The 27,814-nt window shown below is 31.0% G+C and overlaps 2 protein-coding genes across 2 annotated transcripts in view; one reads left to right on the top strand and one right to left on the bottom strand.

Moving 5' to 3' along the window:
- LOC139512481 (speckle-type POZ protein-like) overlaps positions 1–11,932 on the bottom strand; it is a 64,705-nt gene extending 52,773 nt beyond the window's left edge. The window contains exon 1 of the mRNA XM_071300114.1: positions 11,594–11,932. The gene's annotated coding sequence lies outside the window, so the exon portion shown is untranslated. The remainder of the gene's footprint in view (positions 1–11,593) is intronic.
- Positions 11,841–26,798, top strand: LOC139512480 (RUN domain-containing protein 3B-like). Its single transcript, XM_071300111.1, has 10 exons — positions 11,841–12,059; positions 14,353–14,468; positions 15,239–15,372; positions 15,767–15,852; positions 17,690–17,779; positions 18,263–18,343; positions 20,778–20,931; positions 21,205–21,362; positions 23,809–23,940; positions 25,656–26,798. The coding sequence occupies exons 1-10, from the start codon at positions 11,956–11,958 to the stop codon at positions 26,353–26,355; spliced, it is 1,755 nt and encodes a 584-aa protein (XP_071156212.1). The 5' UTR covers positions 11,841–11,955; the 3' UTR covers positions 26,356–26,798.
- The last annotated feature ends 1,016 nt before the right edge of the window (positions 26,799–27,814 follow it).

Below are 27,814 nucleotides of genomic sequence, written 5' to 3'. Positions count from 1 at the left end.
AGTTTCAAATCTTGAGCAGAAAAAATTTGAAAATGAAGTTTTACAATTTTATTTCTGGAGGCTTTCACCTGAGTGAGTGACAAGAACAAATGAGAAAACTATCCCATTATTATATATAAAGACCAACTTTATGGGGTTACCCAACACTTTGACTGAAATTAATTTGTCTTGTTTAATTTTCATAAAATTTTGACAAAATAATATTAGCTGCAGTACATATAAAATGTTGAAATAAATAGGAAAATATCAAGGAATTTGAACCACACAATTTACAGGAACAATTTCATTGGATATATGATGATGACAAACATCTAATTTTGATCATTCAGAAGCTGAAAATGTCTTAGTTTGTGAGTAAAACTTTCAGTTTAAACCTCCTTACTGTAAATTCTAAAATGTATTTGTACATTATATAAGGGGATCAATCCTTACTAAAAGCAATGTTTTTCAATGAAGTCATTTCAGTTAATGTTAGCTAACACAAATCAAATTTCTTCTTTTAAGTTGCTGAATTAAGTTTAAAATCAATAATAAATAGTTAGTATTCTTTTGTGTCATCTCTTATTTTATACCAGTATTTTAAGATAGACTTTCTAATGTTGTTTTCAAAGTCACTTTTTATTTTTTCGTGTCTGGTTATTTCTTGTAAGTACAAATATACTTCTTTATACATCTAATATGGTTTTATAATACTTTATTGATGAGACCCAGCTGCATACACCACAATTATGTGACGTCAAACTTTCTTTTAAGGTGCTATTCAACAAAGATTTTCCTGACCACTATTCTTAACTATGCCAATATGAAAACAGTGCTGATAAATGTCAAATTAAAATTGGTATTTTGCCTATTCAGACCAAACGTGATAAAATGCACATTGTGAAAACTGATGGTTTCTGATGTTGCTGATACTTTTCACACCATACTAATGTTCAACCAGATGCTCCGCAGGGCGCAGCTTTATACGACCGCAGAGGTTGAACCCTGAACGGTTGGGGCTAGTGGACACAACATTCTACTGGATTCAGCTCTAAATTTGGATTGTGATTAAATAGTTGACACAGCATAGGTTTCTGACACAGAATGAATGTGGTCTAATGAGACTTAAAATATTTTTTTGCCTTTGAGCAATTCACTATGCTGTTGAATATTAATCCTCTCAAAAAAATGTTTGAAGAAATTTTCTTTTTATTTATGAAATCTGAAATGAGAAAAATTTAACCCCCCCCCCCCTTTTCCCTTTTTCCAAAACTGATCTCAATTCAAATTTCTAATGGAGTTTGCAACAATAACTACTCATTTAAATACATCATAAAATATTAAAATGTAAAATAAAGCGCTTGTTATCACTGAATGGTAAAGATTGTTTTAATCTATCAGTTGATAGTAAAAGTGAATATACATTGTATATTGTATAAAACAATGATTTAAGTTGATTCAACTACTATTCTGGACAAAGAAAGATAACTCCAATTATTGTGCAGTTAGATATTTCTTGCTATTGCTCAATACTGTGCAATTGAAAATATTTGCTATTGCACAATACTGTGCAATTGAAGATTTCTTGCTATTGCGCAATACTGTGCAATTGAAGATTTCTTGCTATTGCTGAATACTGTGCAATTGAAAATTTCTTGCTATTGCACAATACTTAATATAATAATTTTGGATCCTGATTTGAACCAACTTGAAAACTGGGCCCATAATCAAAAATCTAAGTACATGTTTGGATTCAGCATATCAAAAAAGCCCAAGAATTCAATTTTTGTTAAAATCAAACTTAGTTTAATTTTGGACCCTTTGGACTTTAATGTAGACCAATTTGAAAACGGGACCAAAAATTAAGAATCTACATACACAGTTAGATTTGGCATATCAAAGAACCCCAATTTTTCAATTTTTGATGAAATCAAACAAAGTTTAATTTTGGACACTGATTTAGACCAACTTGAAAACTGGGCCAATAATAAAAAATCTAAGTACAATTTTAGATTCAGCATATCAAAGAACCCCAAGTATTCAATTTTTGTTAAAATCAAACTAAGTTTAATTTGGACCCTTTGGACCTTAATGTAGACCAATTTGAAAACAGGACCAAAAATTAAGAATCTACATACACAGTTAGATTCGGCATATCAAAGAACCCCAATTATTCAATTTTTGATGAAATCAAACAAAGTTCAATTTTGGACCCTTTGGGCCCCTTGTTCCTGAACTGTTGGGACCAAAACTCACAAAATCAAACCCAACCTTCCTTTTATGGTCATAAACCTTGTGTTTAAATTTCATAGATTTCTATTAACTTATACTAAAGTTATGGTGCGAAAACCAAGAATAATGCTTATTTGGGCCCTTTTTTGGCCCCTAATTCCTAAACTGTTGGAACCAAAACTCCCAAAATCAATCCCAACCTTCCTTTTGTGGTCATAAACCTTGTGTCAAAATTTCATAGATTTCTATTTACTTAAACTAAAGTTATAGTGCGAAAACCAAGAAAATGCTTATTTGGGCCCTTTTTGGCCCCTAATACCTAAAATGTTGGGACCAAAACTCCCAAATTCAATCCCAACCTTCCTTTTGTGGTCATAAACCTTGTGTTAACATTTCATAGATTTCTATTCACTTTTACTAAAGTTAGAGTGCGAAAACTAAAAGTTTTCGGACGACGACGACAACGCTGCATGCATAGGTCTGATATTTTTTTCGTTTTTATTAGTGTTGTTCCGATGATCGGAATTAGTCGGAAATCAGTTGGTTGGGCCTCACGATGTCGATAATCGATTGGGATTTTGTTCAATCGATTGTCGTTATAGTTTCCGGACTTTTTGCGTATCAACTTCCGGTCCGTTTGCGGTCTGCATTTTATTTGCTCAGTCAAACAAATTGTAACGAAAAATGTCAGTCGATGACAATAACAATGTCAAACATCCTATAATTAAAGACAAAACCATTTTTTCCCCTTTAAAACGTGACAAAAGCATTGACTATATATATACAGATTGATCTTTAAAATAAATAACTTTGTATGAAATACTCTCTCAATACTGGATACTTGTTACTTGAGAGCGTACATGAAATCATTCAGATTTTAGACAAAATAATTTCTTTACTTCATTAGAGCGTGTCGCAAATTGCCTTTTATTAGTGTTTTATCCATTAGTAGCGTCAAAAGCGTCATATTCCTTCCCAAAAAAACATCGTTTATTTTTGTAAATTTTCTGAAATTTGTCCGCCATTGAAATACATTAGCATCACGGATCGGATACGGTTCAACTATGTAATAATTCCGCATTCTTGCAATTATAAGTTCAGACGCTCGAATGACACAATTGACAGAAAAATGATGATCATAAAAGTGAAAAAAAGCATTCTACACGAATTAGCAGACATTGGCTGGATCCTCTTTGTTTACTGTATATATTTCAATGCAAATGCATTGTATTATTTTTTTCTGTTAATCTTAAATTTCTTAAAGTAAAATACTTTATATATATCTTTTCTTAATGTGAAACATTCAAATGTTTAGTTTAAACAATATTTATTCAGATAAATCAACATTAAACATATTATACAATGAAATAATTTTAAGGATTCAGAAACAAGCAATTTGCTTTTACAAATCTGTCTCCCTGTCTGTCTTCAAATGTTTATACTGCTAAGTTATAGAAATTATAATGTGAGTTACACCATTGAACTTTAGAAAAGTTAGTGTCACTCTTGGTAATTAATGTTGTAATTATGAGATAAAATATGTTCAATCTGAATCTGGATTCTAATTAATTCATTTTTATAATTGCTAAATAAAATATGAAAAGGAAACAGAAGATCAAATATTAACATATAAAACTCTGCAATGAAATGGAATATACACATTAGACATGACCAATGAGACTAAAATGCATGATTTCATTTAAAAAAAGGGCAAAGTATTCTGATGCGATTATAACCGATAGTCGGTTGGTTGCTGTCAAACGATTGTAATAGATAATCGGTTGTTAATTTCAACCGATTATCCAACACTAGTTTTTATAAAAGCTATAAAAACAAACACTTGTTGATTGTCAATAGTCAGCAATAAAAATGTACATGTATTGCAAAGTTTATTTACTTGTACCTTGCAAGTTTAAAGATATAAAATTAGAGCAATTATCAAGTAACTCAACATTTTGTTTTTGAACACTATTTAGACTAAAAACTATAACAGTGTTTCTTCTACACTAATTTTTAGTGTCTTTATACATCGATATATCCTAAAGATGTTTTCACATTTTTTAATAAGCCATATTAAAGTAAGACTGTCTGCACTGTCTAAGCAGTAAACCAATATTAAAACATTTTTGAGATATAAAATTAGTTGCCTAAATATACCAACAGGTATCAATCCTTAATCATTAAATTTGTTTTGCTTCAATTCAGGACTGCTATAAATTAAGTTTAACAACCAAAACAAATGATTAAAACACTTTTTTATTGGCACTTTCAATTAATAAGCTCAGGAAAAGTTTTGTTTTACTTGGTCTATTTGTTTCAGAAATAGCATGAAATGACACATCCAACATCATGTGCAAAGGGAAGTAAATCTTGTTTACATGTAATGTTACATTGTTTTTAGTTTACATTGTAAATTTGAATTTGACAAAAAGAAGGAAATTACACTTTCAAATCAGATTTTCTTTTTGTCTTGATATCATGAGAACACTTAAATTACTATTAGTAATGCATATAAAGCATACAAAAATACTGCGATAGAAAATCATCATCAGTGTAGTACATGAATGTTTTGTAAATCAAAATGTATCTTCTACATTATAGTACAAAATTTAGTGCAGAACAGACCTGAAAATATGCATGTAGGTGACTGAGAAATCTATCAAAAGTAAAACATGATCAGTCAACTCACGAAATTTAGATCATGAGAAGGACTTTCAAATTAAAGGAGTATTCACTGTTGTTTAACACTAGAAAGGTTTAGTTATAAAATACAATAAAATGATATTACTTTACAAATGCTCCTTAAAAAGTTGGGTCTTAATTTTAATAACCATCACTTTAAGTCAAGATTAAGTTGACAGATGATCATATTTTTCTATAAATTGAATTCTCAAGACAGTTCACCCCTCTGTTCCATCAACACCAAATTCTTCAAATAACATAAAAAAAAACTCACAAGAAACGGACAACCCATGACAAGATCCTCACAGAAAGTCCAGATTTAATTTTAGTCCCCAATTCTCATGATTCTAGTAACATGCAAAAGCTTTAATTTATTGGTGTATTGTTTTTCAAATTGCCTTAAGAAGTATCATTTGATACAATAATCTAACTTTATATTCAGGAAACAATGTAATGTGTATCACTTAACGCTGAATCAGATCTTATTGAACATCTACAATATTTTAAGACTATATTTAGTATTATTGAAGTTAAACTTTATAAAAATAGGGTGAAAAGATATGAAAAATGATTTCCGAGATGACAAACTGTTACTATCAGATCTAAAAAAATGAAAGTTGTTTTTGAATAGAGGACGATTTATAATATTTAATAAAGTCAAACATATTAAAATCATCAGAATATTGTATTTCAGATTTTATTAAATTAACAGTTTACTAAATAAATTACTTTTGGCGAAACTGATTTGCTGAAAAAAAAAAAGAATTTGTCAATACATTGTATCTTTGATTATTCACACATGTAATGTATTATATAATACAAAGTATAACTACAAGATGAACATATTTAATACATTCACGCCTCAGTTGTCTGATAGTAACATGCTTCCTTTGAGCATGATAGGTGGGTTTTATCTACATGTACAAGTATGGATGAGTCAAACTAAGGACTTGAAAATTAGAAATATTGCTTCACATGGACATTTTGAGGCAAAAGACTGGTTGGCTGAGAGTCAGAACAATATGTCTGTGTAGGGTCACCAGCACATCTTCTTGCAGACTGGCACCTTGTGAACTAACATTCTGTAGAAGCATAATAAAAATAGGGCTCTGTTTGTATGTCTTGTTCAAAGAAGGGGTAAAATCATTTCATATAAAATAAGTCCTAATATGCATGTAATGCTTGCCACTGGATGAAACACCAGTCCAACACCATCAACAAGAATGATTTCATTACGCAAAAAGACCAACATATAAGAGAGTAATAGACTAACTACAAACAGGCTCTTTGCATTTTTATTGCACAAACTGGGTACATATTTAATAAACTGAAATAAGCAGCTTATTAAAAAGTTTTGAAATACATGTACATCTGCATGAAGAAAGACATTTACCGGTACAATAAAAAGACATTGACTCATTCCTAAATTCAATGGGCCTTGAACAAATTTTGAGGAAACTGAAATTGTCTCTGAAAACTGTATCAGTACCTAAGATTTGGTGATAAATTTCATGGTAAAATAGCTCATCAAAGATACAGCTAACAAGGCTTATAAATCTATGTATACGCCAGATGCACATTTATGATTTACACTCCTAAAGACTCGTAAGTGATGCCCAAACAAATACATTGTAGGTAAACTACGGTATCTAAAACCAAATTTCTGACCTGTCATATATATTCATATATATGTTTGTGTTTTCCCTGAACTGTGCAATTAGAGTCAAAAAGCCTTATTAAGCATAAATCCTAAAAGTTCAGATCATAATCAACATGTGTACAAAATTTAAAGCAGAGGTGTTCAGGACTTTGTGGTTACAAACTATGTGTACCTAAAATCCAACTTAACTGAGTCTGACACAGGAGGAAAGAACAGACTGGAATATATAAAACCCCTACTAATTATATGTATAGTAGGAGGGCCATTAAAACAGAATTTACAATGCATAAGAAAATCTTTAGTTTTAACTTTTTTGGGGGGGAAATTTAACAAAGGGGAAATTATATAAAACAACTTAAATAGATAAAAGACAACAACTTTGGTTATTTAGCTGCACAAGATCAAGATCTTCATACATGTAAAATAGAAAGTAAATATTATCAACAAATTCAAAATGTATGATACATGAAAATACGGTCAAGGTAAAATATACCTGGTCCAGACAAGCATGTATACATTATAATTATTCCATATACATGTGAAATGTAGTTTACTTTTTATATGCATCAACACTAATAACATCTGTGTATTCTGAACATCCAGACATCCCCCCATTCTCCTTGAAGTCTTTTATTTCAGTTTTCATTTCTCCTTATAATTCTGAAATAATGTGATGCCTGCATTGTCTAACTTTTACATTTAAATTTTAAATGCCTCAATACTAAAATGCATGAAGAGTCAAACCCTGAATTTATCTTCATGGTTTGCAGTATAAATTTTAAATAAAATACTTTGCTGAGTGCAGCCTGATAGGACCCCAAAAGTCGTACCCTGAACAGTTGGGGCAAATTTGGACACAATATCCGAGCTTGACCGTGTCTGAATTTGGATTTAATCAAATATTAGACATAATATCGGTTTCTGGCACAAAATAAATGTGGTCATAGATCTAACAAATCTATTGCAAAATACTGTGCAATTGAAGATTTCTTCTTGAAACTTTTCAAAAATTCGAAATTTGAAAATTTTGAAAACAAAAATGAATCCCTAATTGGAACCCCCCCTTTCAACTTTTTGAAACCCCCAATGGTAGCAATAAACCCAAAACTCAGTCCCAGCCATTTCTTTGTAGTATGAAACCTTGTAGTACAATTTCAGAGAGATCCATACACAATTAAACACAAGTTATTGTCTGGAAACTAGAAAAACGATTGTTTTTGGCCCCTTTTTCACTTTAAGTTTTAATTTACCTTTTTGTTTTTGGTCATTATTTGTTATTTTGCATTAAACATTTATTCAAATATATTTGTTAAATAAAATAAGCTGTTGAAGAATCGCCTGTTGGTATAAAATTCAGAAAAGATAATCTGATGGACTGCAACATTGTTAATTAATTCCAAGTTGCTGGACCATGAATTGGAGGACAAGGCCTGAAAATGGTAAACAAACTTAAAGATGTACAGACAGTTATTTAACTGCATAATTAATAGTGCTGTCTAGTGTAAGTAGTTCCAATCAAACTAAATTCAGCAGAAAACTCGTATTGAAAATTGGCAATTGGCTGAAAGTCACAGGACTATGACCAAAGGGGTAAGGAGACAAAATTGTTTAAAATCTAATATTTACTGATAGTAATATAACACAACTATATAGAAAGGTTGTTCCAATCAAAGAGATTTCAGCAGAAAACTTCAAAATTGAAAATTGCTAATTAATTCAAAGTCACTGGAACATGACCTTGGGAGCAGCGACTCAAAATAGTCATCTTACTGATACGTACTGATAGCAATGCAACTATAAAGGGCCTCATAATAGCTGTCAGACAGATCATTATAATGCAACTTTATAGAGGGTATCCTTGATCTAGCAAAAGTACAAAATGTACATTTGTAGTTCATCAAACTGATATGTACTGATAGTAATGCAACTTCATACAAAATGTCATTGATCTACATGGTCTAATAATTCAAAGTTACTGGACCATGGCATGAGGGCATGACCTCAATATAGTTGGCTAACTAATAATTTCTGATAGCATTGAAACTTCATACAAAATATAAGTGATCTTTATCATCTATAACAAGAAGCATAAGCTAAAAAGAGCAGATAACTTAACTATTTTTATCGACTACTACGACCACTTCATCTTCTCAGGCGAGACAAAACTACCCATCAAAATTTTGAAAACTTTTAAACTATAATGTACAATGTTTGTTCCTAATATTTTATTAACTATGCATTTGCATTCAGGTATCGCAGATCAAATTTATTCGTTTATAGTATGTTAATTTAAGTTTTTTGATTGAGTTAAGCCTTCCAATTAATATTTTATTGTGTGTTTTTCTATGTTGTGATGTAATGCTATTGTTTCAGAAAAGGGAGAAGGTTTAATGTGGAACCATTAAAACGTTTAATCCCGCTGCAAATGTTTGCACCTGTCCTAAGTCAGGAATCTGAAGTACAGTAGTTGTCGTTTGTTTATAAATGTTATTTATACGTGTTTCTTATGTCTTGTTTTTTATATAGATTAGACCATTGGTTTTCCCGTTTGAATGGTTTTACACTACATCAGTGTTCCAGCTTGAATCTCAGGGCAGAAGGGTGCTACTTGTCTGAAAGGGCACTTTAGCGCAATAACCCAAATTGTAAGGGCACTGTTTGGCAGTGTATTAATAACCTTGAATATATGTATTATATATTTCTAGGCTCAGCTGCAGAACATTACTTGTATTTTAACCTTATTCAGAAATTAATGTGTTCCAAGTGTTGGTTCCAGTAAGATTTTTTTATTATCAAATTATCATACCATGACACAAAGCATATCATTTTAATTGATGTAAATTTATGCAAACTGTGCATTTTGATCAGGAAAAAAATCCTTAGAAAAATCTTTTTTTTTATTTTATAATTTATATAACTTAATTATACAAGTCTATAAAAATAAACAAGTAGTTCTGAAAGATGGAGCTAAACAAAATTGAATTTGTTATGTAATTAAATTATTTACATTAAAACTACTTGTTTAGACATATAGTATTTGTGTTATTGAAAGTTACCTAACTTGTAAATTGTGACAAAAAAGTATTAAGAAGTGCACACCAAAGTGCTCCTAAGTAGGGAGTTTTATAAATATAACAGGTGATACAAGAGATGATTATATTATAATGATGCAATAATACATTGCATATATTACAGAAGGTATAAACTCCATTATGGTTAAAAAATAAAAGCATTTGTTAAGTGCTCCTATGTAAGGAGGATTATAATACAAGAAATAAAACAGGAAGTGGTGCAATCTTGTTATGTTCAAATACAAATTTCTTTGGTTCTTCTTTTAATTTCATACTCGTGGTTATAAAAACAAAACGTTTTTACCAATCTACCAATTTACTCAAAACTTAGTCTGCCTTTTAAATTGTTTTAAATTTTCTTTAAAAATATTTTTTTTTATGTGTACATATGCTATGATACGTAAACATTACAAATGGCTAACATGTCAGCATTTTCATTCTGTATTAAATATCTAGTATTTGTTCAATTATCTTAAATCCACTAATTAGCAGTGAACAATCATTAGCAGAGGTGATAAAACTGCCAAAGGCATTAGGTATTTAACTTAATCCTATTGTCAGTTAATTAGTGTTACACAATCACTCAGGTAACAATTTTACCGGAAACGCCAGAAGGCATGAAATTTGTAAAATGTATCTTTTGAAAAGGCAGAGGGGGGCATTCTTTGGCTTTGGAGGGCAGAAGGGCGGGGGTAAGGGCACCAAGGGCGGGGCGCCCTTCTATTTAGGGCAGGTGGGAACACTGTACATGTAGTAATGTTGGGGCCCTTTATAGCTTGTTGTTTGCCCGGGTGTGAGCCAAGGCTCCGTGTTGAAGGCCATACATTGACCTATAATGGTTTACTTATACAAATTGTTATTTAGATGTAGAGTTGTCTCATTGGCACTCACACCACATCTTCCTATATCTATGTAGCCTATGTAGGGGTTACCATTTTTTTTCACAACTCCTCCTGAACAAACTAGATAAGCCAAGCAACAAGTCAGTGGTAGAGTGTTACAGAACCAATGATTTTTACTATGCTGCTGTTGACACACAATTGCAACAAATCTGCTGAGGAGGAAACCGAAATCACGGCTACAGCATGCCATCGTGAACTGATTGTTCATGTAAATATAATACTCACAGGTACATGTACTCTGAACCATGAACATTTCCAAAAGTTAAAGCAATTGATATATTTTTCTTCAAAAATTTGTTAAATTGAAAATACCTTTAGATTAAGGATACCAATTTGGGTGAACACTGGTGAAAGAAGTTTTCAGAATGTTCAATATTGTACAATTGATGTCCCTTGCACATGTTCCAATCGAAGCCGAATGAATTACTAATACTAATAGTAATCGGTATGTGTAACATCTTCTCCGTTATATCAAACATGGCAAACATATTTAAACTTTGGGAATAATTTCTTTCTGTTAATGTAATAAACATATAGATTATTTACTGCCATTTCTTCCAGGGGTTTGCTTGCTTCTTGTTTTATCATGTTTACCATAGCCACATACTGTCTTACTGATATTGATAAGCTGTTTGTACGAGTTCGAAAGTTGATTTTCTCTTTTTCTCCTTTTTATCATCTTGCACAGAATAATAGCTATACAATAGTATCTTCATGATTTCTTGTCATGTGTGTACAAAAACGTGCAGCACGAAATATTTTGTGTAATTTCGTCTGCTCAAATACGTTCGCATGAACCGGAAGTTTCATTTTCAACTTCCGTTCTGAATAAAAATCTTAAATATTCGCTTTATAAAGTGAGAAATCATTCAAAATTGAAATTTTACATTTTAATATTCATTAAACTTTAATCCTGTCCATTCAGAATTTCATTTTAAAGCCATATAACATAGAAAAGTGTGGTTGATATCTACAAGCACCAGGCGATAATTTACGAACAAACAACATCTGACATTCGGACAAAACTTTATCCACATTCACTAAAACACTTAAATATAATGTCTTACCTTAAAACATGTGTAGCTGCTTTTTCTTTTTCATTCTTTTAAGTTTAAGTATAGCCATTTGAATCTGTTTACAAAGAAATAACACTTGTATTTACAGCAGTGCCTGGCCAGTGTCCCAAATATAAGTCTGGACGTGCGCACTCAGCTCATTTCTAGAATGTAGGTCACAAATTAGGTCAATCGTTTATCGACTTACAATGACCAAATCGAACTATAAAGCTCTTTAATGTTTTGTATTACATTTCAGTTAAAAGTTATACAGCACATGTGCATTAGAAATGTATTGAGTGATAATCAATATGAAAAGAACAGGGGAAAAAAAAAACAATGTTTATTTTTAGACATGTCAGGTGCATGGTCACATGACAAAACAATGGTGGATGCTCAAAATGAATGAGGAAATTTATGCTCAGCTTTCAAAACGGCAGACTGACATCCAGAGAAAAAACTTAGTTCAGATTTGCAGGTTTTCTAATTGAAATTGATTTTACTTACTTTTTTTTTCAATATACAACCAATGTCACTTTAAAATGACACAAATATATATCATATACCCATGCCATATTTATATAAAAAAAAAACCCAATACAATACAAATATTTTCATAACCTTATTAACAACTGAACTTTCCTTAATAAGATCATTAGGCACTCCTGTCATTAACCTTAATGTGACTGCTAGTTCCCATATGCGGTGGAATCTCGAGATAACCCATAGATGCCAACCATTACGATTTTTTCCGTAGTTTTTCCGATTTTGCGATAAAACTACGCTATTACGGTCAAAGTCAAATAGTTACGGATTCCCAATCATCGACGTTCAATTTTGTAAAACGCGGATTTTTATCATTACTTTTCCGTCCTGGTCCAGTATTAGGAAACGCCAATGTAATGCTTCCGGTTTCTCGGGAGTTATCAACCTATTGTTGGGTAACTAACTGACTTCCGAAGAGGCAAACTTGCATTTTATTAAGTAGCTTTCCCCCTTTCTCTACTTCTCCTTGACAAAACAAAAATGTTTGAGTCGAGAACATCTGAACAATTAATGAATGGAATACATACTACAGACAACATGTTAAATGACAAATTTTAGTGTACATCACTTTACAACCACTCGTCAGTAATTTTTATTGGTAAATGCACGTTTATGAATGATTACTGAAAACTTTTCAAAAATACAGAAAATTTGATAGTTTGTTACTGATTGTGTCAAAAGGAGGTTGGCATCTATGGATAACCTGTGACCCTCCACTGGAAACTGGCAGTCCGGTTTATAATTAAGTTAACTTCACTTCCACAGAACAGCTTGATGTTTTAGATTTTTTATTGTTGTGCATTAAAGATACTTCTTTTTTTTTATTTCAAATTTCTTGTCACCCCAGGATCTCATATATTTGTACATATGAGTCTGAGATCTATGTTCAAAACAAACTAGTGCATGGCAAAATGTCTATCACTTTTTGCCTTTTGTCCATAACCCAATTCATAGAATCTACTCCAAATGCTTACGAATTCAATCCAATGCTATTTTTTTTTAGCTCCCATTGCAAAATGAATGCAGTTTTAATTATTCAGTGCTCATAAGCACTTTGATTATGAAAATAGCAAGAAGTACTGAAATAATTACAAAAAGAGTCAGAAGATGCAAAGGCGACATTCAGAACACATATGAATGTATAGACAACACGAAAAAGAGGCCAGGGTACCAACTACGAAGAGGACATTCAAGAAGATACCATGACGGGACATTAACAATCATAAGTGGTACAGACAACACAAAAAAGACGCAAAGGATACCAAGAGGACATTCAAAAAGATGCCATTCGAACATTAAAACTCATAAGTGGTATAGACAACACAAAAAAGACACAAAGGATACTAAGGTGTCAATCAAAAGGATACCATTTGAATATTATAACTCATAAGTATGTAAGTGGTATGGACAACACAAATTAAGGTGGAGGATAGCAAGGGCATTCAAAGCACATAAGTCTATAGGCTGCCAAAAAAAAGAGCAGCTGATACCAACAGCACATTCAAAACTCATAAGTCGTATAGACAACAGCTTTAAATTGTAAGGATAATAGAATCTGTATATCTGTTGTATAACAGTCTAATGTTCAGAAGTTTATATTCCACAGTTAAACAGCATTGGAGTAGCTTTTTTGTTATCTTCTTTTCCTATTTGTACCAGATTGCACTGAAATAGTTTTATGGTTGTAATTTGGTTTACTTTTAAGAGCATTTCATTTCGAAATTTAGGGACGTATTACCACAGTCAACAAGGACTATATTTAGGTCAGTTTTGTTAATCCTTATACATTTGTATTAGGAAATCACTTCTTTTGTAGTAGGAAATCACTTCTATCAAATAAATCATTTAATTATGGCATAAGTAGCAGACAAGTCTAATATGTTGTCATTACTGCCTGAGCTGCTGGGCCTGTGGTTAAGCATGAAGACTGCATAATGGTACTAGTTAACAGTTGCATATTTTGTTGTTTGCTAGTGAGGAAGATAAGCTTGCAGAAGGAGCTTCTAGATTATACAGGGTTGTAATGGGGTACTTTCATAACGAATAACGGTAAAAATTCTTGCCAAATGACGTTAATGGTAATTTTTGGTGTATTACATCGTCAGAGGTCTCAAATAATTATTGTAACCATCATTTTTGGAAAAAAATAAACGTGATTCTACAAAATCAGTCTGTGTTATTATTGTCTAAAAGAAAGTGTACATTTTATCGTCATGTTTTTATAGATTGACAGTTAAAACACTGATCGACAAGGCATCGATTACCAATATAGATGATGATTGTGAAGAACTCATTAATTTTTGTGCGGCTATAGAACAGATCTTGACATACAGACAGAAAGGTTGTATAAATATATGTGCTTTAATTTGAGTAGTGTGTTATGTGTCAGAGTCAGATAAGTGGTCTCATTTGATTGTCATCTTCTTAAACAGGTTACAAATATACTTCAGCATATAATCATTTATACATTCCAGTTTCAATACTTCTTAGGGTCATTTGCAAAAATGGCAAGGGGCTATTAATCTATTGGTATTAAAAATTTGGAACTAACAATTTTTTTTGTGATTTTTGGACAATGAATAAATAAAAGATAGACATATGTTTTCAGTAAGTACATGTAAAACATAATGCAGTCAGAAATATAAATTAAGTTTTAATTAATGGAAAACTATAGTTTTGGTAGTCAAAAACATCTCAAAAAGTTCTGACTTTACAGAATGTGGTATAGTTACAGACAGATGATGAAAAAATCATTGCGTCGCAAGTAAACTAAATTTTCAACCATCAAATCACCAGTTGATGACATCAGAGCTTTAAATACAATACAGTTTTCTCCTGAATATAAATTCTTTCTCAGTTTTTAACCCTTGTTTGGGTGATATAATTGAAAAATCCACCACATTTAACAATATTATGTATATTTTAGATTACTAGAAACCAAAGTTAAAAATAAAAGTTAGATAACATTTAGAATAAAAATGTTAATTTAAATCTGATGTATTTGTCAATGCCTAAAATAACACTTAAAATGTGATTGTTTATTGACATTTGTGCATAAAGTCCATAAATATACATTGTGTATGATTATTCATTGGTTATTCTAACTTCCAGCACAAAGAACATGGTATGGTATAGAAGAAGTTCGACCATTTTGGGATTTTATACAGTCAGCATGTCGCTATCTTCCAAACAACTGTATCACCAGTATTGCTACACTTGAGAATGTCAAGTCTCCAATAGGAAAGGTTAGATTTTCAATTGATCAACTGTTTTAAGTTGGAAATAAATTACATCAAGAAAAAATACGAAATTTTATTATAGTGATGCTGCAATTCCAAGTATACAAGTGAATGGATTATGGTTAATATTTTTTTGAAACTTCTACAAAAACTAAATTCTTCTGTAGATGCTCCATAATAATGATAGCTTGAAAAAATACCAAATTTATAGATTAAAGGCTGTAATTCCAAGTATACTAGTGAATGGTTAATATTTTGGGGAATTTTTACAAAAAATAAATTCTTATGTAGCTGCTCCATAATATATATTTCATTATTTATACCTGATGATGTAAATAAGCTGTATTATCTTTCTTTGTTTTTAAATTAATTGGTATGTGTTTTAATTTTTATTTTCCAGGGAAGAGCCTGGATAAGATGTGTACTTATGGAGAAGAGACTGTCAGAATATCTGTCTAATGCAATTCAACAGACAAAAATTGTAAGGTAAATTAATTGATGTATTATTTGTCATTGATACCACTAAGATTTGCAGACATTGTGGTCAGTAGTCCAAATTTTTTCCTTTAAATAGAAATCTCTCTCCGCAAAACAAACAAAAAATATTAGCAAACACTTACCGCTATAAAAAACCCTTTTGACGTCGCATTTTTGTTGTAACATTAATATGATTTTTTTTTTAAAAAGACAGTTTTTGATTGTATAAGAAAACATATTTACTCTTAAATCAGTCATTATTAAAGCATAGAACTGCTGTTAAGGAAGCTCGCGGGTATAAGATTTTCAGAAAAAAATTAAGCATTAATTTTTCATTACAAATTTTATTTATTACCTTAAGTAGTTGTTACTTTATCATATGGTACAAAAATCATTCCAAAAAATCAATTCGTGTTGGCCCCAGCGGACTTTTAAAATGTAGATATCATTGAAAAAGCTCCAAATTATCTCCCTTTGGTTCCAAAATGCCATTTTTTGGCATTAAAATTGAAATATCTTATTTAACTCATCGGTGACCTATATTTTTTATTGTAATTTTCGAATAAGCTGTACATAAACTAAATAATTGTAAAATTTTAGCGATTTCTGTAATTTAGTTCTTTTTTTATTTCGATATTACCGCTATTTCTCCTATTAGTTCAACAGAAAAAAAGGACATGAACAAAAATGTATGCTTCTTTCGAAGGCAGATTGTGAGCGTAAATGAACGGTGACCCCATTTTTTTATTTCATTTTTCTATTAAGAATCAGATAAAGTTCATTTATAGAAAAATATAGACAAATCCTATATTAAATAAAAAAAAATCATTTAGACCCGCGAGCCCCCTTAAAACTTTGATAAAACACAGTTCTGACAAATAAAGGTGATCATAAAAAAAGGAAACACTAAAGACAGGAGTAAAAATGCAGACAATTCTAAGCACCATACACTGTAGAAAAGTTATAAGTCCCTCCATATCAGTTGTTAATCTGGCTTGCAATTATTTTGGTACACCTAACAATTTGTCTCCATTTCTGAATTGACAATGTCCATCTTGACAACTCAATCATGAGAACGCTATATAATTCTAAACCTCAATTTTGTAGAAATGAGTGTGAACTCTTTAGATTATTCAAGAGAAATGCTGTTGAAACAAATCTTATTCACAATAGAGCAATGGATATTTAACTTTTTCCGTTATATATAACCTGTATTACCTGTAAAATGGCGCAAATGAAGTTTTAACTTTTTGTGCCAATGAAATATAACCTTGTTGCACAAATGAAATATAAACTTGTTGCACAAATGAAATATAAACTTGAAGCGCAAATGAAAGATTGGATTTTTAAAAATTTGCACAAATGCAATGCGCCTGACCTCATAACTATAAAAAAACCTGATTAATCCCTGCCACATGTTATCTGCTGGACACAGATGGGGAATCTTGTCACTAGTTGTTTTTGTTGATAAAACCTCTCCAAATTGATTCGTTGTTATTAGGATTTGCTCTCTTTAAAGTTAAGGCAACCGAAAACAAAAAATTATCATCATTCCTTGAAGATTTTCTGAATTATCTCCCATTTGAATTGAATAAAATCATCAATTTCATTTTGAAAATGTTGTTGCTTGCCCTACAATTGTCAGAATATTACATTTTTCTTGCTCCTGAAAACAAAAATTTTGTAGAATAAAATTTAGAATATATATGCATTCTTTTCACCAAAATGCATGTTTGATATTTTTCATGACAAAAATGTTAGGGATAATTGAAATTATATAGAAAAATATGTATATCATGAAGAAAAAGACCATTGAATCACAGACTTATTAATGTTTCCTTTTTAGGAGATTTTATCAAGATGGATCAGTAATTTTGTCAGAAGATATCAATGTTTTATGTGGAGTTTTGCTGGGACTCAATTCTATTGATTTTAGGTAATATTATATTTTATCAATATTACTTGTCTCTCAGACTTAACATGATGTGATGTCCAGATTTTTATATATCCTCTTAGTCTGTCATTCTAAGTTCCTTAGAATCTTCTCTGAGATTGCTGAGAAAAGTATTTTAAAGTTACATAAAATCATAAACCATTTTAATAGATATGCAAATGCTAAATTTTGAACTCAAAAGCTGGAAAATAGTTAACAGAAAGATTTTTTATGATTGCCAATGAGACAACTCTCCACAAGATTGTTTATTTTGTCAACTTTACTCAATGTCAAGATAAAACGGAATGAATTTAGCATGTTTTTATTTTAATCTGCATAAGTTTTGAACCTTTTATTTTCAAGTATCAAAGTGAAATACTAAAATGTACTTAAATTATTTGCTAAGTCATCATGTATCAATTTATTATTATTTCCTCTGTTGATGATTAGTAGTATCAATCATTATTTTGTTATTTTTGTTTTCAGTTTTTGCTTAAAGGGTCAGCATGAAGAATTGAAAAGCCCTCTGTTTATTGACTATACACCATACCTCATTTTTCAACAGAGGTATGTAATGCTTGTACAATAATTAACCATTGCTTAAGGTGATACCTAACACCTGAACTAAAATTAATTTGGCTCGTTTAATTTTCTTAAAATTTTGACAAAGTATTTACTTTGACCCTTTGACAAAAATATAAAAAAAAAAAAAAAAAAAAATTGAACCAACCGTTTAATCAGAAAAATTACACTGGTTATATAGCAGTTTGACAAACACTCATTTTGATCATTGAGAAGCTTAATATTCCCTTAAGAACACATCATCATTAAAACGTTCTGCTGATTTTACAGAGTTATCTCCCTGTAGTGTTAGGTACCACCTTAAACACTCAACAAATAATTTGTTTATACAGAGGATGTCTACAGTATGGTTCTTTAAGGGAGTTATGGTAACAAATTTACATAGTAATATAATTATCATTTTAAATTACATAATATAAAAACAGGATGTGTGATATGATTGCCAATGAAACAACTGTCTACCAGGATCCAAAGGATGAGAATTTAAACAGACCAAAGGATAAAGATTTAAACAACTATATGTCACCATATGACCTTCAACAATGAGAAAAATCCATACCATATAGTAATGATCAAAAGGCTCTGGCATGGCAACATCTTAAACAATTTATAAGAGAGAACCAATTGCCTGATTGAATTTGTTTGAAATGTTGTTTTATTTTGTAAATTTTGTAAATTTACAACAATTTAAAAGCTGTTTAGAATCTGATAAAGGCAACAAATTTTAACACAAATCTGCATTGTTCTGAATGACATTTTAAGCCTCCCACAAAAGCAAGGCTACAATTTTGTACTGAACATGTCATAGTTTACAAAAATCAATATTTGGGCAAGCATAAGATAACTCTATATTTTGTGAAAGGCAACTCAAAATTTGAACCATTTTGATGATTTTAAACAGGGACGTAGCTAGGTATTCAGTCAACTGTAGGCACCAATCGGCAGAGGGTCTGGGCCCCCAGCAGGTCCAGAGCTCCCTGGTAGGGGGTTCAGGAAAACGGAAAACGGTTTTTAGCGTTTTAGCAGCCAAATTTTATGTACAAAAATATTAAATTTACTGGTTATTTAATCATGATAATTATAAAATACATGATGAAAAGTTCGAAGAATTATGAATAATTTACCATAACATCTGACTGGTGAATTAAATAACACAGTACAATCAGAAATATATAAAAAAAAAAAAAAATATTTACAATATGCATTGCCCAGCGTAGATCATCGTATACCTTTAATTGAGCAGTACACCCTGTTTGGTATTTTTATATCTAATCTGTTCTGACTGATATACATGTTTAACTTAATAGTACATATTGACAATCCTTCATTAAAAAAAATTAGGCACATAAACACTGATATCACCATACAATAAAACTATCCTTTTGGCTAGACATCAACCATCAATCTTTCGATTCTTAAACCTTCATCCAAGCCACAAACACATACACACATAGTCCATGCCTAATGCAAAAGTTCTGTTCTGTTCATACTATCGTAACAAAATTCAAGTAATTCACATGTCTTTATATCCTCTACTGTATCCCTACCTACTTAGAAATTTGAATAATTGTGGTCATTACACGCATATATGAGAGTACTCAAAATTACTGGAAGCTAGTTGATTGATTGATTTTTAAACATCCAGTGTCAAATATTTATGCAAGTTCAGGACAAAAACACAATTTTACTGTAATTTAAATACAACAGGAGCTAGGTCCTGTAATAGGTGTCGTACAGGACGAAGGTCTGGAAATTTGAAAATGCCATGCACTGGAAAAAGATGGATTATTGGATAGTAGCAGAAATTTTGCCTTTAAGTAGATCAACTACGAACTCCTCAAAGAGTGGCATTCTCTCTACAACTAGGCATCGGATTTAATGTCCCCATTCTGACCAGACGTGACTGCGTATTTATACATCCTGCACAACCAAACAGACGACCAACATTGGCAAGGGTTTTATTGTAGGTCGGGTGAAGACAAAGTGGAAAGCTAGTTGAAATCTAACAACAACTAATTAAAAAAATCATATGGTTAAATTAAGGTTCATTCAAGTTTTTGTTGATAGAAGTGAAATGATCTGAACCAAATTTCTAGCTTATAGTTTCTATATAAGGTAAAATCATATAAAAACATTCCATTCACTAAGGACGAGAGACTAGTGTACACATGACATTTGATAATTAAAGAGTTTTGACAACTTCGCTGGCGTTTATCTACAGATAACGTTGTTTATTATTTTTTACAATAAAAAAAAATATTTGTGAAAAATTTATGTGTAGGCACGTGCCTAAAGTGCCTAACGGCAGCTACGCCCCTGTTAAAGGACATGGTCTAACATTAAAAAATATTTCCAGAACTTACAAAAAATGAGGCTGATTGGGCTCTAATCATTTTGGTTCATTAATTTATCATTTTAGTGAAGAGAGTGTAAACAAAGATTTTGAAGAGTTGGAAGAATTAAGCACCAATGCAGGCAGAACTTCTTCTTCTGTTGTTGGGTCATCTGGTGATTCATGGGAGGTCAAATTCAAAGAACTGGAAAGAACTCATAAAACTATAAAAGAACAAAAGGTACAGACTAGATTATATGTTATTAGTTTTACTATGCCACAATTCAGTACTCAAAGTGCCTGAATGTTTATCCATGTAAGCTATTGATTTTTCTTTCTTAGTCTTTTTTATCTTATACATTTTCTTTTAATGAGTTCCATATTATTTTTAATTTTGTCAATGATTATAAGATTTATGATCTAATTGTCAACTGTGATTTCATTTGTATCAACTAATGTCTCGTTGATCAGGGATGCATCATTTATTTAGTTCATATTAAGTTTATTCTTTCAGGGATATCTAGAAGAGATACTACGAAAGAGGGAGCATCAACTTCAAGATTTACAAAGAAAACATACAAATTTGTGTAATGTGTTCAAGAAATTTGACAGTGATTCTAAGAAGGATCGATTACAGATGGAAAATGTAGTTATAGAGCTTCAGCATCAGTTGTAAGTGAAGGAAAAACTTTACTTTATGTGGACATTCGATTTTCTTTGAGTACCAATTTTCTTGTACCCGGAAAACATATATTTTAATGCATATTTGGTTTCTTGGTTTTAGCAACTTCTGTTTAAAAGAAATTTGCACTTTGTTGAATAATATACTCACAAAATCCACAAAAAATAGATAGTACAGAGAATGAAAATGAATCTACAGATGTTAACCTGGAGTGGTTTTCACAAAAAAAACCTTACGACTTAGATTGATCTAGGTCATGAATAGTTCAGCATACTTTGATCAACCTTAGTTGTAATTTTTTTTGTAAAATCGACTCAAGGTCTTTACAAAAAAGTCTTTAAAAAACCATCTTCTCTACTTAATCCACTTGTCTAATTGAACCCTTTATAATTGGTAATGATCATTCTTACGGTATGAATAAAGGGATATGTAGGTGTATATTTTAATGACACACCAACCTAAATCCCCAAGTTGAATAACCTAGACACAACCTTTAATAGTAGATTGGTTCTAAGAAATTTGAAAAATTCTAAATTGTCTCAAGTCTAGAAAAAATGTGAATAAAGATCTGCTATCAAATAAAGCAAAAGTATAAATGGTCTACATTTTTTAGTGGTGAAAAATCTATATGTATTGAATAACTACTTTTGGAATGTAGATGTGGAACTGTATGATGAAATAATTTTTGGCTTGCTATATAATATGAATAAGAAGATGCGATATGAGTGCCAATTAGACAACTCTCCATCTAAGTCACAATGTATAACTAGAGGCTCTAAAGCGCCTGTGTCGCTCACCTGTATTTACTGATGCTTTGGAAGTCATGTAAAATAAGGTTAAAATCATAATTTATAGTATAAGATATCATTAGATACTATAATAATATCTAAGATAGTAGCAAAAAACTGCAAAATTTCCATAAAATTACTAACTCCGGGGCAGCAACCCAACAACTGGTTGTTGGATTTGTCTGAAAATTTCAGGGCAGATATATCTAAATCTGATGAACATTTTTGCCACCAGTGAGTCAGATTTGCTTCAGTTTCAGAGATATAAACAAAAAAATGCATTTTACCCTATGTACTATTTTAAGCCATGTCTGCCATCTTGGTTCGCAGGCAGGGTCATCGGACACATTTTTTAAACTAGATACTGTTATGATGATTGTGTACAAGTTTGGTTTCATTTTGTCTTAGTAGTTTCAAAGGAGAAGATTTTTGTAAAAGATTACAAAAATTTAAGAAAAATTGGTAAAATTGACTATAAAGGGCAATAACTCCTGAAGGGGCCAACTGACCATTTTGGCTTATTTGTAGATCTTACTTTGATGAACATTATTGCTGTTTACATTTTATCTCTATCTATAATAATATTCAAGATAATAACCAAAAACGGCAAAATTTTCTTAAAATTACCAATTAAGGGGTAGCAACCCAACAAAGGGTTGTCAGATTCATCTGAAATTTTCAGGGCAGATAGATCTTGACTTGATAAACAATTTTAACCCCATGTCAGATTTGCTGTAAATTCTTTGATTTCAGAGTTATAAGCCAAAATCTATATTTTACCCCTATGTTCTATTTTTAGCCATGGCGGCTATCTTGGTTGGCTGGCCGGGTCAACGGACACATTTTTAAAACTACATACCCTAATGATGATTGTGGACAAGTTTGGTTAAATTTGCCTTAGTAGTTTCAGAGGAGAAGATTTTGTAAAAGATTACAAAAATTTACGAAAAATTGTTAAAATTGTTAAAAAATGACTATAAAGGGCAATAACTCCTTAAGGGGTCAATAGACCATTTTGATCATGTTGACTTATTTGTAGATCTTACTTTGCTGAACATTATTGCTGTTCACAGTTTACCTCTATTTATAATAATATTCAAGATAATAACCAAAAACGGAAAAATTTCCTTAAAATTACCAATTTAGAGGCAGCAAAATTGTCCGATTCATCTGAAAATTTCAGAACAGATAGATCTTGACCTGATAAACAATTTTACCCCATGTCAGATTTGCTCTGGTGGTGGCCTCATGTGCAAATGCGCACGAAGAGGATTAAGTAAGTCAGATTTGCTCTAAATGCTTTGGTTTTAGAAATATAAGCCAAAGTCTACATTTTACTCCTATGTTCTATTTTTAGCCATGGTGGTCATCTTGGTTGGTCGGGTCACCGGACACATTTTTTAAACTAGATACCCCAATGATGATTGTGGCCAAATTTGGTTTAATTTGGCCCAGTAGTTTCAGAGGAGAAGATTTTTGTAAAGGTTAACGACGACGCCGGACGCAAAGTGATGAGAAAAGCTCACTTGGCCCTTCGGGCCAGGTGAGCTAAAAAGTTACATAAACCATTATATTTCATTCAGGTATATTTTGATTTTACCTAAATTTTATTTCATGAGTAACAATTTAACCTTGTTTTTGTTTTTAGGACCACTGTAACTACCAAGTGTGAAGGAGTAAGTACTAAGTATGAAGCTCTCGTCACAAAGTTAAAGTCTGGGTTTATAGACTTAGAAATAGTTAACCCTGAAAGTTCATCACCAAAAGAAGATTCGCATAAGTAAGTTGTTTAAAGAATTTTTTATGTAAAGCTAATGTATTTGAATTTATAAAAAATGTAAGAAGACTGCAGTCTATTTTTAAATTTCATATTTTGATTTAATAACATTTGATCTAGAGTTTAATAATGAAATAACTATTCAAAGAATTCAAATATGGAAAATGACATAATCCATTATATGACCTAAGAAGTCTTTTAACACAAAGTTTTTGGACAAATTAGATTTGAATCAAGGCCTAACCCAAAAATAGTTCATCTTTTGGTAAGATATCTTGAAGCTAATTATATTTTAAGATTAGACTTTTGTTTCTAAATATGAGTGACCAGACCTCAAAGTAATTTTATTTTGACAGTTTTTGGGTAAAGATTGCATAAAATGCAATCGAAACCCTATGTTACTGACTTGATATCTAAATCTTCCAAGGTTTATCACTACCTTTTTGATACACAAATTATAGTGCATTGATCATAACATTCTACATCTTATCCATGAACATTTCCAGAATTTATCAATGTAATATATGCTCAGATATTCAAGTCACAAAATGATGTTACACCTGTCAAGAAAATTATATATTTTTTGCAAGTTGCAGGAACTAAAAGTATAAAATATAAATGATGTCATTGTTAAAGTCGTCTTTAAATATTGGAGTCATCTCCCATTGTCCAGAATTGTAGTTGAAACCTAAAACCAATACTTTATACATGCAATATTTAAGAAATAATTCATTCATGTCATGCTCTATGCTCATTTTAACATGGGTAGGCATTATATTTGTCGATATTTTACACTGAGCCTTAGCGAGTATTTGTCGATATTTTACACTGAGCGTTTGCGAGGTGTAAAATATGATCAAATATAATGCCTACCCATGTTAAAATGAGCATAGAGTATGACATGAAGTAATTATTTCGATTCTAATAGGACAAACACAGTATTTGTATAGGTCAAAGCGTACCAAAATACCTTAGAAATGTTCGGCTATTCTCGTTTCCTCCCCATGGAGTATGTAAATTGGATTTTTATATTTAATAAGTCTAAAAACTAATATCAGGGTAAATATATATGTTATTTAATAAAAATATATAATAAAGGTTTATATAAGTAGCTAAAGTACATACTTCATGGGGATAAAAATGAAAATAACGAGAATGTAAGCACTAAGTTTGTGTGCATGTGTCAAACATATTTTGTGCTAATTAGAACATGGCTTTGTTTACAAACTGTAATAAGGATGTCATATTAGAATTAATTTTACTTCCCACTGATAAATTAAAGCAAACTTTACCCTTCAGTGCTTACAACCACTTTGATCGTAGTTTTGAATTAAATTCAAGAAGTTGTATGTAAGACAAAATTCAATATTATGAATACTGATATATTACAATTTACAGATATTAGATAGGTTTTGATAGGAGGTAATTTGAGTTAAGAGTTATTTCCCTTCGTTGCCAATTTGGAGGGGTAAATGGTTGACTTTCTTATTTGACTAACCAAATTGAAATATGTGGTACAAACAAGTCTGATATGAGATCCTTACTAAATTATAGAGATGAATTAAGCAAATAATGTGTGTAAAATACAGAATGTGTTCTTATCAAAGATAAACAGTTAATTATGTAGAATTCAATCAAACATATTTTTTATTTTTTATATCTCACAAGTTGCAAAAAAGACAACTTACCCTGTATTTAATATGATTTTTCTATTCCAGGCTAGACTACCGTTCAAGAGATGTTTGTACTTCAAATATTCCCGAATCTGCTGCAAAGCTTGTCATTCCTGGTGCAAGAGGACTTAAACAGGAAATGAAGGCTGAGACAGAAAGTATGTTAGTCATGGCAGGATCATTCTCATCAGAGAAAAGTAGTGAGGAAACATCAAATAGCAACTTTACAAGAAATGATGAAAACAACAAAGCATCTGATGCAGAGGGAGCAATTGTAATCAATTTTCCAGAAAATGACCAACAATCCCTTTCTTCAGCTGACACTTCCAGCATTGTAGAGGAAAGTATAACTGGTGAGCAATCATATGCCAAAACAGATATTATCAAACAAGAAGAAAATCAAAATACCACTGAACCAGGAAGTGAAAAGGACTCGACATCTTCAGAAAAGTCTGTAGAACTAGACGATTCTAGTTCTCATGACGATTTACAAGTTACAACAGGAAATAATAAAGAACCAGCTCACTCTGCCATTGACCCATCAACAGAAGACAATACCAATGGATCAGAGCCAGAAAGAGATACATCAACCAGCTCACCAGAAATTCTACAACCATCAGAGGAAGAGAACTCCAATGGATCAGAATCATCTGTTAATGAAGAGCAATATGACTTAGTATCAGATGATTTGAGTAAATTTGGTGGTGAAACTGCTTCGGAAGAAAACGAAAATGCTACTGGTTAAAGAGAGGCATTATTCATGTGAATGCATTTTATAAAGTTTGCATTTGACAACTGATGTCATTATATTTATGATAGTCAAAAATTATAAAATGTTGTTATATCATATTTCACCCTTATTTGAATAGAGACAATTTGGAATAGCATTGTTAGCCTTTCCCATATATATGTCATATGAGGCTGCTCAACAGTTATTTAAAAATATTACCAAACATTGCATTTCCTATTTTGTAACTTTTCTATGTTTGATTATTTGAAATGATGAATGCAATTCTAAGATGAATAATTATAAACTGATTATATCTTCCTTTTTAATTATTTCACACATTGAAAGGTCCATCAATGAACAGTCTTCTTTCTTTTTGATAAATCAGTTATGTTTTAATCAAGTATACGACTTCAATTTTGTAAAATGTTGATATTACATTAAACTAATGAGACTTGGTCGCCATTACATTATTCATTAATTTAAGATGATCGTTGTTAATTGTATATAGGAAATCACATATATTTTGTTGAAATATTTTTTGAAAATATGTCTCATTCAACTCATGTGCAATAGTTTTAATTTATTTAAATTTCAGTTTAAATATTGAGCATTAATATATAATGTATTATTAGTTTAAATAGAAAACTAATTCTATCCCATGAATATTAGTTAGCATAATTAGATTCCAAGAAATGGTATGGGATGTATATAAAAAATAGTTTTAATTCACACATCTTTACATATACATGACATATGATATATCCTATATTTAATTCTAATTCATATTCGTAGATCAATCTATCACTGCATCAGTCCATATCATGTTTTTCATATGTTTCTTTATATGGATTGCTGTCATTCCAGAAACATTTTAGGGTGTGAAATTGTGATTGGACTAGTATCACATTAATAATAAGGCATAATTTATATGACATAATAAGTATGCAGTATTTCCTGCAATTACATTTAATCACAATTGTTTTCCAAATTGCACATGCTGCCCTTTAAAACACAAAAGCTTAACTTCTTTATTAAGTCAAATACCGCTTTTCTTTAAACATGCAAATATTCAGAACTTTAATTTACTGTAATATGAATGTTTTTTTTTTTTATTTGATTTTAATACGACCGCAAAATTTTTTTTGTCGTATATTGGTATGACGTTGGCATCGTCGTTGTCGTCGTCGTCTGAAGACACATTGGTTTTCACACTATAAACTAAAACATTGGTTTTCACACTATAACTTTAGTTTAAGTAAATAGAAATCTATGAAATTTAAACACAAGGTTTATGATCACAAAAGGAAGGTTCGGATTGATTTTGGGAGTTTTGGTCCCAACTGTTTAGGAATTAGGGGCCAAAAACGGGCCCAAATAAGCATTTTTCTTGGTTTTCGCACAATAACTTTGTATAAGTAAATAGAAATCATGAAATTTAAACACAAGGTTTATGAATACGAAAGGAAGGTTGGGA

The sequence above is a fragment of the Mytilus edulis genome, chromosome 2 (genome assembly GCF_963676685.1).
Source record: "Mytilus edulis chromosome 2, xbMytEdul2.2, whole genome shotgun sequence".
Lineage (NCBI taxonomy): Eukaryota > Metazoa > Mollusca > Bivalvia > Mytilida > Mytilidae > Mytilus > Mytilus edulis.
Note: the sequence above shows the minus strand (reverse complement) of the source record. Positions and strands in the feature narration are given on the sequence as shown.

What these genes read in the sequence shown, in the direction of transcription:
- LOC139512480 (XM_071300111.1), top strand. Translation starts at nt 11,956, where the DNA reads ATGACAAAACAATGGTGGATGCTCAAAATGAATGAGGAAATTTATGCT. An exon ending in CAACAGACAAAAATTGTAAG is followed by an intron (nt 15,853 to 17,689) that starts GTAAATTAATTG and finishes TTTCCTTTTTAG; the next exon opens with GAGATTTTATCAAGATGGAT. An exon ending in TACCTCATTTTTCAACAGAG is followed by an intron (nt 18,344 to 20,777) that starts GTATGTAATGCT and finishes TTATCATTTTAG; the next exon opens with TGAAGAGAGTGTAAACAAAG.